Below are 17,193 nucleotides of genomic sequence, written 5' to 3'. Positions count from 1 at the left end.
CGTGGTTTAGGTAAGTGTGTTTTTTTTTCTTTTCTGAGGCTGCCGCCATTACTTATTTTTCTGCGGTCATTTATTTTCTTTGGCTTCAGTTGCTAAAAAGGTCCGCTCTGCAAGCGTCCACAGTGCAGGGCACAAGAAAACACTTGTGAGCTGCAGAGCGAGGGAGATAACCACGGGCTGTTAGCCCCACCTGCTGGACTTCAAGTAAAGGACAGACACCAGTGGATGTATTTGCACTCTTTCCTGTTTATTGAATTGTTCTGTAACAAAATAAGAGAGGTGTAAGAGGATGCATAGACCGAGCCACATGTGGCTCCATCAGGGGCGACCCGGGAGAGACGGATCCAAAGGTCAATGGGAAAAGGCAACATGTATTAAAACAAAATAAAAAAAAAGATATTATCAGTGTTTGCGGCTTGTGGGCAGAGTGCTTACGAGACATGATTGAATAATGGGATTGTCATCAGAGCGGACAAACTAGAGAACACAACAAACACTGATGGGCAAAGGAAAAAGAGTTGCACTTATGTTTAAGGTCAATCCATCCCCCCAAAACAAACAAACAGCCACACACACACTTCTCACAGTATGGAGTCACACAGATAGTTTTGGCATTTTATTGTCATATTTTCTCACCATCTCATGGTGTTGAATGGAATTCTGTTTGCTTCATTGACGCACCCCCCCACACACACACACACACAAACAAAACTACCTGTATAGTGTGCGTTAATATATTAGAAAATCTGCAAAACGAGACCCTTAGAGTGCAAGGGTGCCTTCAAAATGAGCGGAGTCTTGGGATTTTCCAACTGAGTCCAGACAGAGATGGGGTTGCGGATGTATTTGGGCAGGTAAGGGCAGTTCACCTAATCTGCTCCTACCATCCAAAAGGAGAGACAGTGGAGAATTAAATAAAAAGGTGGGCAAAGTCAAGATGAATTTTAGGCTGACTGGCTCCACCGCCATGACGCAACGAGAGATCAACCTTGCTGCTGTTATCATGAGAATAAGGTGATTTTTGTTTGTAATAATATTCAAACACACAAGACAATGGCAGTAAAAAAAAAAGGGTTTAATCCTGTTTTAAATGTAACAAATTAGTGTATCTTAACGGGCCTGTGTTCGATTTACGGGATTTAATGTGCTTGCGTTGGGATCACGTGATGCAGCTGGGTGGTACCGCTAGATTTCTGGAGTGACCCTATCCTCGCGGATTGTCCTCGCTTGGTTGAACGGACCCACGGTATTGAGACAAGTGGGGTGTGAACAGTATGAGACAGATGAAAAAAAAAAAAAAAACACTGCCATGTAACAAGAGCAACTGTTAGAGCCAAACAGGAAGTTTCTCTCTTAACCGGAGAAGGTGCTCAAAATCCGTTTGCCTTTGCCGTCCCATTACTGATTGGACAAATGCAACACATTCACACCATGTAGGCAGATATTATGTATTCATATATATATGTATACATATATATACATATATATATAGATATATATGTAATATAGATCTATCAATAATGCAATTTGTTAAAATTAGTTATTTACCTTTATTAACAAAAATGGGATAAGTGTTGTCCATCTTTCTCTCCGCTGTATTTACATTCTAGTCTACCGGATGTTCTAGCTCCATCTGATCCTGCTGGTTACTCTTCAACGGATTCCACAACACATGAGGGGGTTCGGTTTGTCTAGGGGACGTCCCTTAACACGTCAATCTGACGGCATTAGAGACGACGGAGTCAGATGGGTGCATTTCACACCACGCGATGTCCTGACGCCATCGCGTACCAGTGTGTGGCTACACCCCCCAAAGGGAAAGGGGGCTCCTCAGTCCCGTCCCGCTCTTGTAGATCAAAACCTGACACTGCATTTCTGCACAAGGCACCTCTACACCCTTCACCACCGCCTCCCATATCTACTAAACTCATCAAGCCTCAAACTGTGCCTCGTTCCCGGGTAACTTGAGAGAGCCCTGGTTCTGCCGGAGGGCGTTTTAAACCCGGAGGTGGGCGGGGAGGTGGGGGGGGATCATCGCTGGTTCGTGCCCACAAGGTGGTGGGGGGGGATCAAATGACTCGACTTCTTTTCCCAGAATTAGTAATGTTAAGAGGCAGAATATGCTTGAGCTCGGGTTCTTTCTTCACCCCTCTGGACACTACGTAGCGCGCTGAGCCGTGAGGAGGGCGGGTTGGAATACAAATTAATTGTGGGGAGGGAGAAGAAGAGGAGGAGGAGGAGGAAGGCAAACCATGCCGTTCTTGCTGCTTAACCCGGCACCCCACGTCAACTGGAGGATCTCCCCTCCACCCCCCTCGCTGAGCCTTTGGTTACGAACCCATTCGTTTTTTTTTTAAACACCGGCGGTGTTGCTGAGACAGACGGCGGAGGTGCAGTTCCCTCCATTCCCTCGTCCCGATCGGTGTGCACTTGCCTTCTACTCGCTTTGCCATCTCTAACTAAGGATGGCGTCACATTTACTGTCTTAAAGGCAGGGCGTGGGGAAACGGGGGGGCGAGGGATGGGGCTAACGGTTCAGGAGGTAGACCACCAGCTCGTAGGTGCACATCATGATGGCGGTGTTGGGGATCTGTCTGACCAGGTGTGTGGTGAGGCCGCGGTACAGGGCGCGGTAGCCCTCCTCTTTGGGAACGGTCGTTAGAGTCTGGAAGAAGGAGCGGTACTTGGTGCCCTCCTCACGTAGCCTGGTGCGGATCACTTCTGCAAAGACGGAAATAAAGGGGTGGTTAATATGAAAGCTGCGGCCACAGAATTGGGTCCGGTTGATCTGATCGAATGAAGTTCGGTACCGTGAGGATAAGCGATGGTTGTGGCACAGGTCTTGGAGGTGGCGGCGGCGAGCATCATCCCCACGAAGTCGGAGGCGTCCCTGGACGCGTCCTCCTCCTCGTCCATGTTCGGAGCCGCCTTAGCCTCCAGGAGGCGCCGCTTGATGTTCTCGTAGATCACAAAATGGATCACAGTCTCTGAGATGCCAGCGTAAGAGGCAGACATGCCCCGGTAAAAGCCCCGTAGGCCGTCCGACTGGTAAACCCGCCGCACGCACTCAAAGGCGCTCATCCTCCGCTCGCCGCGATTCCTGACGAAGGACAGGACACACAAACACTGTTATACTAGCCGTCAGTGCACATCTATTCTTACCATAACACACTTAAGCTGTTTTCTTTATTTCGCGTGGCAATCTTCGAAATAATTCAATGAGGGGACTGGTTTGTTTTCCCCCTGTGATGTATAATAATTATCTTAATATAATTGAATTTCGGTAAATAAGCTTAAAGAGAACACATGATATATAAATGAAGAATACGCCTCTGACTAAAGGGGGGGAGGTAGTGGCTGCAGGAAACGGGTGAGCTTTGGCTGGACAGTTGTCATGGCGGCGCCAAAGAAGCCGCCAGGCTGTGAGTTGGGGGCGGACACAAAGTTAAAAGCTCATGGCTGAACTGCGAATTTAGTAACAGGAGAAGCTTCGACCTGTGCTTCCGGCCCGAGGCGACGCCACAATCCCCACCTCCGTGCAAACACGCACGCAATTTCAGCAATATGACCTACAATTCGCTGTCATAAAAGTAGGCCAAAAGCAGCTTCTGTTGGTTTGGTTTTGATTGCAGTTTTCTTGGCGGAGATTGATTTCAGGTTTATTCTGTTAAATGCAAACAGAAAGTTCTGGACCGCATAGTACGTCTTTTATGTCTCTTTACCTGGCGTCCAGTTGTAAACGGGTCTTTATCAGCCATATTGGATTGGTTGCTGTAATGGCTGTAAAACCTGCAGGGGGAGGAAAAAAAAAAGCAGGTAGGGATTACAATGAGAATCTGAGAAGTTTCATTAGTCCCCGAGGAGCAATTAAAGGGCACAAGGGGTATCATAGCAAGCTACAGACAACCAACATCAAGAATATATAAGATAAAAATGAATTTATAGAATACATTGATTTTTAATTTCTAAGATACGCAGTTACACAATTGGGGGTATGGGGGGGTGTCACATGGAAGAAGCTGCAGCTTGACTGATGACCTAGAAGATAAACGGAAGGCAGCATGGGAAATTTAGAGAATTGCTCCTGATCCTCACATGGACCCGGATAACACTGCCCCCTCCTGTACGCACAGAGCGAGTGCATCTGATTGGCCAATCAGAGGACGTGTGTGGTGAGTTATAACTCAGCAATTTATTTCAGAAAATGAAAACTACAAATGGGAGCTGAGGCAGCTCTTGACCATTTGGGGGCAACATTAAGCAAGCTTTATCACAGGTAGCAGGGGTTAAGAAAGGTTAATTATGTTAGCCACGTATTGAAAAGTCATATTTTAAATGCCAAGTGTCAAACCGGTTTCTTTTGCCTGTTCGCTGAACCCGTTGGTTAAAAGCAACATCTTCAAACCGTTTTAAATGTGCCATGGTTAATTCATTTATTTTTATTTTATTTTATTTTTTTTTCTGCTTTTCTGGATTTCACATGTAAATCTGAGGCCCTGAGTCAATATTTCATCAACTTCATGTTTTAAGTCAAACAGAATAATAAATATTGCCCTTTTATTTATTCTGACAAGTTACACAAAAATTGCTTTTGTGTTTAAAATAAATAAAAAAGATCAATACATAATTAAAGCAAAGGGGTTATATCCTGTTTTTAATTTGCTTTAATTTTTCACCGGGACGTTATGAGACTCATGTTCTTTGACTTTGCTGTAAATGAGGCGGTGAGAGTTGATGGTTTCAATATATTTGTTGTGAAGCGTGATCCAAGATTAAGTAGGGTGTACATGTGTGTGTGACACACACACACACACACACACACACACACACACACACACACACACACACACACACACACACACACACACACACACACACACACACACACACACACACACACACACACACACACACACACACACACACACACACACACACACACACACACACACACACACACACACACACAGTCACTATCCGACATGCAACCTGGGGATCTTATCTCTGCTGTGGTGATGGGAATAGAAAAAGCATCGACAGGATGAATTATTGCTGGTTGATACCACATCACCTGTCACGGCAGCCTGGGCTGGCTCTCACAAGGAGAAATACCAACAAATGACTGACCTTGAACACAGAAAAGGCCCAAGTCATAGCGGGCTCCACGTGCAAGGGGTGTGACCCTTCATGTGTGTGTTCACACAAACATTCATAGATGGCAGTTACAGCCCGCCCGGCTGACCCACATTGTAGTATTTTGCCAGCTGGATCGGGAGGAGATAACGGGCGCTCGTTGTTACGGCATCAAAATGGAGGTCAGAGCCGTCCCTGACATTTAGACGCCCGCATGCAAATAATTTTTTAATGCAGAGCTGCTTGGAAGTCCATCGTTGAGAACATTACAAGATTTCTTCTTTCTGGCCGGCGATTAATTGTTCAAAAATTTTCTTTTCCAGCGGTCCTGAGGATATTGGTACACTATTCGAATGTTGTACCTTACCGCCCTTGAGAAAAATGCAACAAAACCAGTGCTAATGAGCAATGAAGCAACGTGACACAAGTTTAGCAAGGCTGATCGTATGTGTGTGTGTGAACTACTTGTTTCATTCAAGTGGCACTACCCGGGCATTTTTATGAAGAGAGTTGCAGCAGAGTGGTAAAAGTACATCAAACAATGTTTTGCTTACCTGCCATTCCAGCTGAGACCATGTGAACCTGCGTAGAGTCGGGCTCTAGCATGCCGTTCAGTTTCTCTTTGGCCATGGAGTAAGCAGCAAAGTAGATCGCCCTGTTGGAGGGCCGGGGGGGAGAGTATATTTTGTCAGAAGCCGGAAAAAAGAGGGGCGTCAGGTGCCGAGGGGTTTTGAGAAAATGATTTTCACCTGTGAGTACACACTGCCACAAGCAGAGTTGTATTATTTTCATTGTATGGGGAAATATGTTTCCACACTGTACATATGACAATAAATGCCTTGAGTCTTGAATCTTATTACACTGTCAATGCTTTGAGAAAGAAAAACTCAGCTGACCGCACGTCACATTCATATTAATCGGCTTCCAAACTCCATTAAGAGCAAAGTAGTGAGCTGAGAGCCCCATCAGAGTCGGCTCGTGTTCACAATGAATCTATTCAGTGACCAGAAATCTGTTTCTTTTGGCTAATCTCCATCTCGATTACCTAAAAAATGGTGGCGAGTGTGTGGACACTGACAGTCTAAAAAAGTATGTGTGCGGCTGAACATCTATCCAATGTGTTAGGTCGAGACAAACAGGTCGGGACAAACAGGAGGTGCCTCCAGCTCGTCCTATTTCATTCTACCACTGTTTGTGCATTCATGTTTAAATCTACGTCATAGCCCACGAGGCCCCGCTGGCCTTACGCTACACAGCTCATTGGATCAGCATTCCCTGCATTTTCTCGAAACAAAACAGTCCACGTATGCCGAACGCTGGCACCGGCCTGCTCCGATCCCCACCGGACTCCAGCTGAATGCTGATCTGTGGCAATCTGTATCATTAACCAACTGAAGTCGGTTACACCATTTCTTAGAAAATGACCCGCTTTGTTTTTCTCCTCTCTCGACGTCCTGCTGCCGCACCATCTTGCAGATCTTATGCATAGAGCTGCTGAGCAAACAACGGACCCTAATGGTATTTTGTTGCCAAGTATCCCCTAGGACCTCTGCGGTGGTTACATAACCCTTGGGATGCTCTGACAGGCCATGTATGCAGACCTTGTGTAGAAGGTGCCAGTGTTTAGACATGCTGAGATGAACTTAAGCTGGGGATATTAACTAAAACAGGTACAGACATTTTTTTCCCCTTGGTTTGTTGACGGACAACTGTACACTCACAGAACAGTGGTAATTCTGGGGTGGAATAATGTGGTTCAGATGGTCAAGTTGAGGGAAAAAAACATGAGGATGACAGAAGAAATAAGAAGCTGGGCCTACAAGAGAAGGGACTTTTTTTTTATTTTAAGCTAATTAAGATGCAAGGGTTTCATCTGGGTTCTCCATTTTCCTCCCACAGCCAAAGAACATGCAGCAGGTCAATTGAAGACTCTAAATTGCCCAGACACATGAATGGTAAATCTATATGTGGCCCACCGCCACCTGCTGACAGCTGGGATAGGCTCTGGCCCCCCTGCAACCCTGGGTGTAGGATAAGCGCTGTGGATAATGAATGAATGAGCAAGCTGCAAAACCATGGTCTGCATGGTGGTGAACCTGCCCCATATGCAGATATAAAAAGACTTGCTAAATTCTAACAAAAAGCGATACATTTGTCAATGAGCAACTCTCAGGATCACCGACGAAGATGAGAAAAGTCCATTGCCGGCTTACCTAGAAGGTGCAACGCCCACCAGGTTTGGTCCCAAGCCCCTGAAGAGGGAGCGTGGTCCCTCTTTTTCCAAAATCAGTCTGGAGAAACAGAGAACACAAGAGGAAAATTAACATTGTTCACCAGTAGATGATGGTACATGGAGCACCACAGCCTGTGTTCTATCTTTTCTCAGCGAAGGGGTATTCCTCACCGTGATTCTTACCATCTGAGATTTCCCCGTGACACTGATACCCTGTGTACGGGCAACCACGACAAAGCACCTCAGACCTTTACTCTCGCTATTATCAGGGTCAACTTTAACCCACATCCATGGCTCAATATGAACCAGGCTCTAAAAATAGCAATAATTATTACAAGCACGTTGGCTGACCTTTCTGTCATGAAAATGACATAGACGATGGGGTGAAAGTGAGCTTTATAAACATGCATTTTCCCTTTGTAAAATTAGAGAAAAAGAACCACGGTGCACGTGGATCTGCTTACGACCCGAAACAATTTTTTCCCACGAAAAACTATGAACGTATTCAGTTAATTAATATTTTATTGCGAAACCATTACGGCAAATAGTGGATGGGTAGGCTTTGCTTTGATGAGCCGCCACATCCGGGGGGGGGGGGGCGGGGATAGTAAATGTGAGGCAGAAGCTGAGATCTGTCCACCAAAACCAAGCTTGAGCTGATAATGTGGAAAGAGGAAAACAAAAAGAAAGACCGAAGACCTGCCTATTCTCCTCCTCAGGGTGCAGATACATAAAACACATCTGGCACTCAAATAGTACAAATCAAGTGGTGTGGTCTCAGTGTTTGGTTTTCTCAAAAAGGCTGAGGTTGTGGAGTTTGGTATCAGGCAGTGGTCAGGCTTGCCAAGGGGATGTCATCTTCGGAGCAGCAGCAACACGGTTGCAATTATCTCAACGTGCTTCCTCATTTTTTCTTTTTTTAAAAAACACAGACCAAAATCAAGCAGACTTTTACACCATCATGAGTGATCTTGGGTTTTTCAGCATTCTGCTGTCTCTATCTATTTCCACACAGACAATGAGGCACAAGGGCAGCATGATATCCCTGCTGTCAGACAGCCTGTGGCTACTGATGGACGAACCGTGACCTCTGCTGCCAAATCCTCTCCAGGAACACAAAAGAGGAAGAACCACAAACAGCACCATGCTGGAGTAAGACATGTACCAATATACACTGTGGGGAAGACTTGCCAGTTAGCATGATTGACAGGCAAAGGCGATTTAGAGAACCCACTTGAGGCAGTGCAGGGGGCCTGGTGGGGACATACGGGCCACACTAGGTCCGTTGACGGTGCTGAGCTGGACCTCAGACACATAGAGGGTGATGGAGGACGACTGCAGGCGAGTTTTCACGACTTCCAGCGGACAAGTCAGTATGGCTCCTACCGTGCCCCCACATCTGAGAAAAAGACAGGGGGAAAGAAAAAAGTTGAGGTGAGACCGCAGGCAATGTGAGGTATGTGCATATACACTGAAACTGGGTTGTCAGTCCTTTCTCAGCAATAGACAGGACAGTCATAGGAGTGAAAAGCATGCATTATCTTGTAAAAATAAATTAGCTAATGATGCGGTAGGTGGAATTTTAAAGATCCGTGGCATGTAGACGAGAAATAACTAAGCGGGGACAGAGAGCAATTCAAGGATAGCTTTGTGTTTCGTAGGAAATAGCAGCGAGCCTCTATTCGGTGCCAAGTGACATCTCAATTCCTCAAATGTACATATTCTAGGAATATGTGCATTGCTTTAGGAAAGCGCCATAGCTACTATTAAAAACAATGTCACACTTTGAAAACATTGCATCAGAATTGAAACGATTGACATGAAGTTTAGACATCCTCCTCTCTGCTGTTCAAAATTGCCTCCCTGCAGCTTCAAACCACCTAAATGAACTACTTCCTCACTTTCTTACCCAAACAGGTTTTTTTTTTCCTTTTACCCAAGACGTAACGATCGACAGTAGTTACTAGGCATGTTATTTTAAACATCTATGCTTAACCTAACACGAAATGCAAACAAACGACAACTTGGTGTCATAAAACGTGAAAAGGGGATAATGACATGAGTCACAAGCCAGAATGCTGGCACTTTTCCCGATTCTTCCGGCTGCAATAACCTCCGGCTTGACTAGTTAAGAGCTGCAAAACATGCTGTTTTAATGGACCCTGATCCATGTCTCTCCGAACAGCAACGGCATGCGCAACAAACCGCCGCCGCCGCCCCCCTACACTTCATTCAAACGCCGGGATGTCATTGCAGACCGGTGACATTGAGCTCGGCGATCTTAGACGTCTTTCAGTGCGGTTACAAAACAGTTAGCTTGACACCCGGACACGCCGATCGTTAATCGCTCCCATCGGCCGTATTTCAAAACAACATCGCTCCATTGTTTTGTAGCTTTCGTGGGATTAGCCGCCCCCCTATGCTAGCAACCTCGCGCACATACGGTTACAGGGTTAACGTAGGAGAAATACTCACCCTCCAGCAAACAGATGAACTAAGGTATCTCTCTGACTCATTCTGGATCATATTCGTGAACCGTCCACGGGGCACCACGCGTGGACAACTTAGGGGGGCGGTAACGGCCCCACTTGGCAAAACGCAGGTGGTATCGGCACCGACTGTGTTGTGGTGGAGGTCAGTTGCGTGGAGCCGAGCGCGAGGGTATGTAACAGCTAGGGGAGCTAGCTCAGGTTAGCAGGAGCGGCTAGCCGGTTTTCAGTGACAGTCGTCGGCGCTACACCGACAGTTTCCACTCTTCGAGTGAAACACGACACTGCGGCATTATTGTTCGTAGCTCTTGGACATCTGGAAGTAATTCCGGTCCCGTAGTGACGCCGGCATCTGTGTTCACGACTCGGCCTCACTGCGAGCCTGGCGCGTCAAGTCCCACTGTTTATCATCGGAAGGGCAGCCTCCGCGTGGACGCGCTGATTGGCTGGCGCCTCCCGCAAGCCCGCCCCGTCACTACTGTTTCACGTGATAGCGCTTTTATTTTGAAGGGCAGAAGCTAAAGCTAGCAAGAACCAACGGTCAGTGGAGTCGGGCCACGGAAGGAAGAACGTAGACATGCTTCAAAGTTATTAGTTTCAAATTTGATTTACTTATCACACACATAGATTTATTACACTCAATATTTATTTCCCGGCACTGGAATGAAACTAATTGTGATATAACTTATTCAGATGTTATATACTTCCGATCCCTCTGGTGGGCGTGGTCATGTCATTTTGTAACGTTGTGGGCATAAACGAGATGAGCCCCATAAACCACTAATACCACTTCCTCCTATTTGGCTGCAACATTATAATGTTTACAACCATCATTTTTAAAAAAAAAGAGAAATGACGAATATAAGGATTTGTGAAGTAAATGTGTCCCTGGTATTTTTACTCATGTTATTTTTATCATGGGAAATCTCTGTGCGTGTTAAGAGTGTGTAAGAAGACAAGCGCAGAGTTGAACCGAGACTGCGTGTACACAGACAACGAGGTTTTCCAATTTGGTTGACAGAATAAAATCCCTGCGCTACTTAATTTCATAATTACAGGGGACCGATAAACCAGGCCAGATCATGTGCAGCAGCCTCTCATCGCATTACTGGCGGATTCCATGAAAGGCAAAACGGAACAGGAGCGTATCTGCAGTCGCTTTACACTCAACCTTTCCTCTGTGGCAAACTATGCATAATTTGGGCCAATGACATATGTGCAGTTTCCTTTTGAGAAGATATTGTTTAATTTACCAATACGAAGCCAAAGGCCCATGCCAGTCAGACAAGAAACAGTACCCACATTAGCATATTTCTGAATCAACAGGGGTTGAATATAGCTTTTTTTCTTGTGTTCTAAGCAGTAGAATAGAATAGAATTTAATTGGATAAGGTTGCTATAGTTTCACCTACAGTAGTTTCATTGCAAAGAATGCATCGATATCCTGTACAGAGAATTTAGAGCTATTGCTTTTACTAATTTTCAACTCCTGTCCCTACATACTACATTCCTTTTCCTTGTTATTCATAATTAATCATTTATTAATCCATTGTGGGGAAATACCGTCCCTGCATTTAACATGAGCCAAAAACAAAAAGCAATTTCCCAATAAGTTTGAGACCCAAATCAGTGGTTTGTTCTTTACTACAGCATCCATAGTATCCACTCTTTTGTATGTCTTGTATATTTACATTTTTAAATGCTATTATAGTGCCAGTCTAAATTAAAACTGTGGCTGTGAAACTGTGATTGTCACTCATTGCAATTCCTTTGGCGGTGGTGCGGACATTTTTTTTCAGCTAAGAACTTGGTCACAGAGTGAAACGCTCGCCACACTCTTGGTCTTGATGCGAGGGCATGCCACTGGTCAGCATGGCAAAATGCAAGGTTCTCACGAAAGTTAAAATACATTAAATATCTAAACCAAATAATTCAGTCATTAAGTTACTATCTTGGCACTTGTCCCGCACACAGGGTCACAGGGGGGTGGCTGGAGCTTAACCCCAGCTGTCATTTGGTGAGAAGCTGAGTTCACCCTTGACCGTTTGCCAATCCATCCCAGGACCACATATAGAGACAACCATTTGCTTTCTCATTCACCTATCCAAGGAACTCCATACATGTATTTGGACTGTTGGAGCAAACTGGATGACACCCATGCAGTCAAGGGGGAACATGGAAACTCCACACTGAAACACCTCCTGTTAGAATCAGCCGTCTTGCTATGAGGCATAAGTACCAACAAAATATATGGAAATATATAAGCATAGATTAAATCAAATGATTTCATACCCTTTGTCATGTGATTTGATGATTCACCTTTAAACTCCAGGCTTTTACTGCGATACATTTTGAATATATCTGGATGGTCTGTGTCGCCTGTCCTTTATCTCCTTGGCTCATCTGCTTTGAACGGTCCATAAAGTATAGAAAAACTCCCATTATACATTTTTTTAATTCTGTGAGATCCGGCTGGGCCCGCTAGCAACCAGCCAGTCCGCCATGCAAGCCCATCTCAGATTAAACTAATATGCCGTAAAGTGATTAAAGCGCAATTCCTTCCATACGGGTCTTTATTAAACCTTTACGTAACCGGGGCCGATCTTCTTAATGGGAAGATCTTTGAAATGTCTCCTTGTGTCTCCTCAAGGGGTGAGCTAACCGGCTGCAGAGTCACTCCGAAACGGAAACCCGATTCGCCAGGAATAAATCTGGAATCCACTCAATGTGTCAAACATTTGTGACTCAGGATTAAAAACCAGACAGAGTGAAATGGCGTCAACCGAATACGAGCACAGTTTCAGTTTCAGCCTGACAAATCAGACCTTTGGGTGCTGTTTGCCAGGAAAGTGTATTTTTAGTGTGCTTGTTTGGCTGGTCAGGTGCTGGCCAAGATGCCGGTGTCTTCCGGACAGGTCTGGCCAAAAATAGTCAAACAAAATGTTTGCCTGAACTTTGAGAGCAAATACTCGTCTGGGGTTTGCTGGTCGGCCTCTGAAGCAGAAGTCCACAACTTTTTTTGTAACAGGAACCAGTTTTATGCATGAAAATGCTTCTATGGACTGGTTAGAGGTGCAGCGGTTCAAATAATAAAAACTTTTGTCAGTTCACTGTATTTAATCTGAATACGACAATTACACTTTACGCTTTTGGTTGCTGATGTGTGAAATGGGCAACAGAGTTAAGTGGGGCAGTAAACAAACACTTGCTTTTCAAAATAATATCCAGAAGGTCTGATGAAAAAAACGATACATTTTTAGATATGAGTTGAAACATATCCAGCCCACTGAGCTTCGGAGCTGTGGTGCTGTTGCTTCAGATGAACGGATTACAGTAGCCTTGGGGCTCAGCTCAATGGACAACGCCTTTTGGCTTTACTCTGTGTTCATTTCCTTCGTAATCCTGACGTGTAGCCATACGCAGCAAACTGAGCAGTACCACCTGAAGTTGTTGAGAGGCAGTGTTGCACAGAATGCTTAAATCTGACCAGCGGAAGGAACAGAGGAGAAAAACATGGCGTCGGTATAACCAGGCCGAAGAATCAGCCATTTACATGCTGCGATGTTTGTTATAATCTGAAACAGAAATCAGAAGTGAACATGAACCATGCGCTGTCCTCTAGTGGATGCATTACTTTGCATGGGAAGTATGTGGGTGATGTCGTTTGACGACATTTGAAACAGATGGATGTGTTTATAAATGCAGCCTGAGCATAAGTAACCCCTTTAATGATGTTGTCTATGGAGGCTCTCAGTCATTTCAGGTCATGGTAAAATCTTGCCGAAATCTTTTTGTGGCAATTGGACTTGAATTTCTTCCCATGCAGATGTTTCACCTCTCATCCGAGAGGCTTCTTCATTTCTGACCTGAAAAGCTCAAAACTGTTCTGAACTGAACAAGCTTCTCGGATGAAAGGTGAAATGTCTTTGAGGGAAGAAATTCACTTCCAGTTGCTATAAAAAAATTTCAACAAGAGTTAAAGTTCAACTCAACCCAACGCTTGTTTAAAACTCCTTCTTTCCCATGCCTCATCCAATCTTTGCAGCGGGATAGATGGACCCGTTAGTGTGTAGTATCAAATAAGGTAGAATAAAAAAAAAAAAAAAAAATCAGGAGGCCACAGAGTGTGTGATAAACACGGTATGTTCCCTGCCCCTGTGAATCCGGGAGAGGAAGTGAATTCCGTTCCATATTAGGGTGCTCCCTTATAAAGAACATTGATTTTGGGGAATCCCTCGCTGCGAGAGGTGAGTTGTTTTTTTCACTGTGACATTTTACGGAAAGCCGGGCTGTGTTTCGGATACCCTGGGATTGTCGGGATTGTCGGATTTTGAGACAGCGACACGTTTTCTACATCATTACTCTCTGGAGAGGTTTTTTCTGGAACATGTGGTCGGTCAACATTGCATCAATGATCAACCGTCATTTGACCATCTGGCCATATTATTTCAACAAAAAAGCTCCATAACAGTATGTTTCTCTATTTAACGGCTATGTATATGTGTATATGTATGTATCTTTATATATATATTAAGTTTTAATTTTTTTCTTGCTGTGCCACGGAGCCAACTAGGATAAAGTGGCACGGTGCGCTGTTGTTGCAAAGAGGGTAGTCATGTTTGCGTTTGCAGAGGCCGGTGAAAAGCGGCCCCGGTTAAACGTTAACCGCCGAAGTGCATGTGGTTCAGGTGACACACATACGCAGTAACTGAGCTGGAAGTCGGCCTCCGGAAAAACCTTCGCTCTCGTGGAACGCCGGGCCCCCGAAGGCACTGGACCATGACCTTCTTTAATTTATGTTGCTGAAAAACGGTTCAGGATGATCTGTCACAGGGTCAAAAAGGTCAAGGGTCTGCTCCGGTGTTGGTATGTCGTCAGTGAGGATACTCAGCAATCAGATCTAGTCATATCAGCATGTCCTCAGCCCATATCTTCATTCATTCATTATCAATACCCCTTATACTGCATTCAGGGTCGCTGGAGGGGTTGAGCCAATGAGAACTGTCACTGAACAAGAGGCAGGGTTCACCCTGGACCGATCATCAATCGATCACAAGCATGGAGACATGCAACCACTCTCTCATTTGCAAGTCATTGGGAAACATATGACGATTCGCCCTCTCTTTCTTGCATCTGGACGATTTAGGCTCTCAGATGAACCTCCTATGTGTTTTGGACTGTGAGAGTAAACTAGAGAACCAGGAGGAAACCACCACCTGAACATGGCCGCCCGTCGGACTCCAACCAGGGACCTTCTTGCTGTTAGGCGGAAGCGGTAACCGCTGCGCTACTGTGCCGCCCCCCAAAATGACCTGATCCATCTTTAAATTTTTATATGTCTGAAAGAATCCCCAGCCAGTGAGGAGACCGCTCGGCCTTCATTCTCGGCCTTTTCAGCAAAAGAACACTGAGAAGAGCCGGAGAACCAAGCCGAGCAGCGCTCGGTTCAACTCTTCCCAGCTCGAAAGGCTACAGTCACAACTTTCTCTGTTAATGCTCATTATCTGATACAGCACCTTCATCTCCTTCCATTGCTACACTTGAATCCTCCCCGTGTTTTATGAAACTGACGTGAGGCTTCGGATCAATGTTGGAAGAAAAGCAAACTCTTGTCTTTCATTTCCGTGCTTTTTTTTTTTAAAATAGATTTGGTAAAGTTTCGCTGCAGGGAATAATAAACCAGCCAAAATGAATGACGGGTGCGGTGAAACCTCGAATGCACCGCGGACGTTTTGGTAAAACTCACTTGTAACCACCGTTGCGCTCATCTGTGTGGCCCGCTGAAGCGACAGTGCTCCAACTTCACACGGAGCACCCTTGGCCAATGAGTGGATGGAGGTTCACACCCACGCGCAGGAGCACACTCTTCCCAATCACCCGCAGCATCTTGGTCAGCCCTGTCCCATGACTTGGATTGGAGTGGAAAAAGGGACGAGTTAAGTGGTTGCACGTTCAGCAGCCCGGCTCATATGACTGCCATGCTCTCAGATATTATACAGGAGAGGAGGAAGCGGGGACAATGAATGACTGTGGGCCCCGGGAGGTTTCTGTGCGAAGCCTAATTCAATCATCCACAACTACACATTCAGCCGTGATTGTCCGAGGGCCCCTATGGAGCCATAGCCATGGTCGGACCTGGCAGGGGCCGTGCCCCTCTACTGCCCGGGGAGTTTCTTTTTGGTTTGTTCTGAAACGAAGGAGCTTTATACCGGTCCTGATCCTGGCTGGAGTCAAAGTTTGAGCTGAGACAGGGTTGGGTCTTGCAGATATTCATTCGTTCATTCAATTGTAGCATGGTTGCCCTCTATAAGAAAGGTCAGAACATGATAACATATAGAGATTTACAACCATTCAGTATCTTATCAACATGCCATATAGAAACCCAATTTATGTCTTAATGTAAGGAAACTATAGAACCCAGGGATCCACAGACACAGTAGAGAGCATGGAGACGCCACACCGAAAGGCCCTCTGCTTGAAGCATTAACCAATACTACCCAGGTCTCTGTTAACAATTGCTAATCAATCACAATTATTGGCATTCTGGGCCAGACAGCCATTGGCATCTACAGGAAATTGAGAATCTCTATGGGCCTGTGGTCTGTGCAACAGAGCCCTCAACATAACCCCCCCCCACCCCCCATTATGTTTGCGCTTTGCACGTGAGAGTCACGTTGTTTAATGCATTATCAGCTTTCGTGCAAAAATTATGTCGCTTTGAGAACTTTGAGGTTGTAGGAGGTTAAAGCTGCTGAGGAGGCCTGCAGAAAAAAAAAAGTCCTCGCAAGCCGGTACGCTAAACTAGCTTTGCGCCACGCGCCGCGTGCAGGTCGCGTGCATCGTTTCTAGGCCATCACCAGAAACCCAGAGATATGACCTCCTTTGTTTTGTGACCGAATCTACAAGAACCGTTCAAAGGTCTCCACTTGCAAAATTGCAAACGTGATGGCAGAGATAAGGAAAACAAACACTGGCCCGTGCATCGGAGGGGACCACTCCCGCGTGACGCTATCTCAGCTTGCAGAATGACCCAGAGGTGGCGGAGACACTGGGGTTAATGTCAAGCTGAACCTCTATGAAGGAATATTGCAGTGAGAGCAGCTCAGTTCCATGCTCCATGTTTGAGCATGTTATCCAACCAATAATTTAATTGACTGATTTATTGATTCTTTTCTTCTCTTCTGTCCTTATATTTCAGAATTCCCAAAAATGCATACAGGTACAGTACAGCGATGTCGGCTTAATGAAAAAGAAAAAAAATGAATATACAGAAGACGAAATGAGCAATTTATGGTCTGACGTGTTCTCAACAATACATGCTCGCCGTGGCAAACGGGA

The 17,193-nt window shown here is 45.5% G+C and overlaps 1 protein-coding gene across 1 annotated transcript; it reads right to left on the bottom strand.

Annotated features, from left to right (window-relative positions):
• Positions 1–226: 226 nt before the first annotated feature.
• On the bottom strand, positions 227–10,268 carry LOC147235429 (solute carrier family 25 member 36-A-like). Its single transcript, XM_086143550.1, has 7 exons — positions 9,842–10,268; positions 8,601–8,765; positions 7,347–7,424; positions 5,688–5,788; positions 3,723–3,789; positions 2,811–3,100; positions 227–2,721 (listed from the first exon to the last, which is right to left on the bottom strand). Exons 1-7 carry the CDS (start codon positions 9,880–9,882, stop codon positions 2,528–2,530), a joined length of 936 nt encoding a protein of 311 aa, XP_085999676.1. The 5' UTR covers positions 9,883–10,268; the 3' UTR covers positions 227–2,527.
• Positions 10,269–17,193: the final 6,925 nt, after the last annotated feature.

This window comes from Fistularia commersonii, chromosome 3 (genome assembly GCF_037954325.1).
Source record: "Fistularia commersonii isolate RoL2024-O1a breed Wild chromosome 3, RoL_Fcom_v1.0, whole genome shotgun sequence".
NCBI lineage: Eukaryota > Metazoa > Chordata > Actinopteri > Syngnathiformes > Fistulariidae > Fistularia > Fistularia commersonii.
The sequence above is the reverse complement of the archived record's forward strand: the minus strand, read 5'-3'. Positions and strand labels throughout refer to the sequence as shown.

Bases quoted from the DNA above. Each gene is read 5' to 3' on its own strand.
- LOC147235429 (XM_086143550.1), bottom strand. From the start codon at position 9,882: ATGAGTCAGAGAGATACCTTAGTTCATCTGTTTGCTGGAGG. The intron at 7,425-8,600 runs GTGGGTTCTCTA...CTGTTTCTCCAG, and splicing joins GGCCCCCTGCACTGCCTCAA to ACTGATTTTGGAAAAAGAGG. The intron at 5,789-7,346 runs GTAAGCCGGCAA...GCCCTCCAACAG, and splicing joins GTGGGCGTTGCACCTTCTAG to GGCGATCTACTTTGCTGCTT.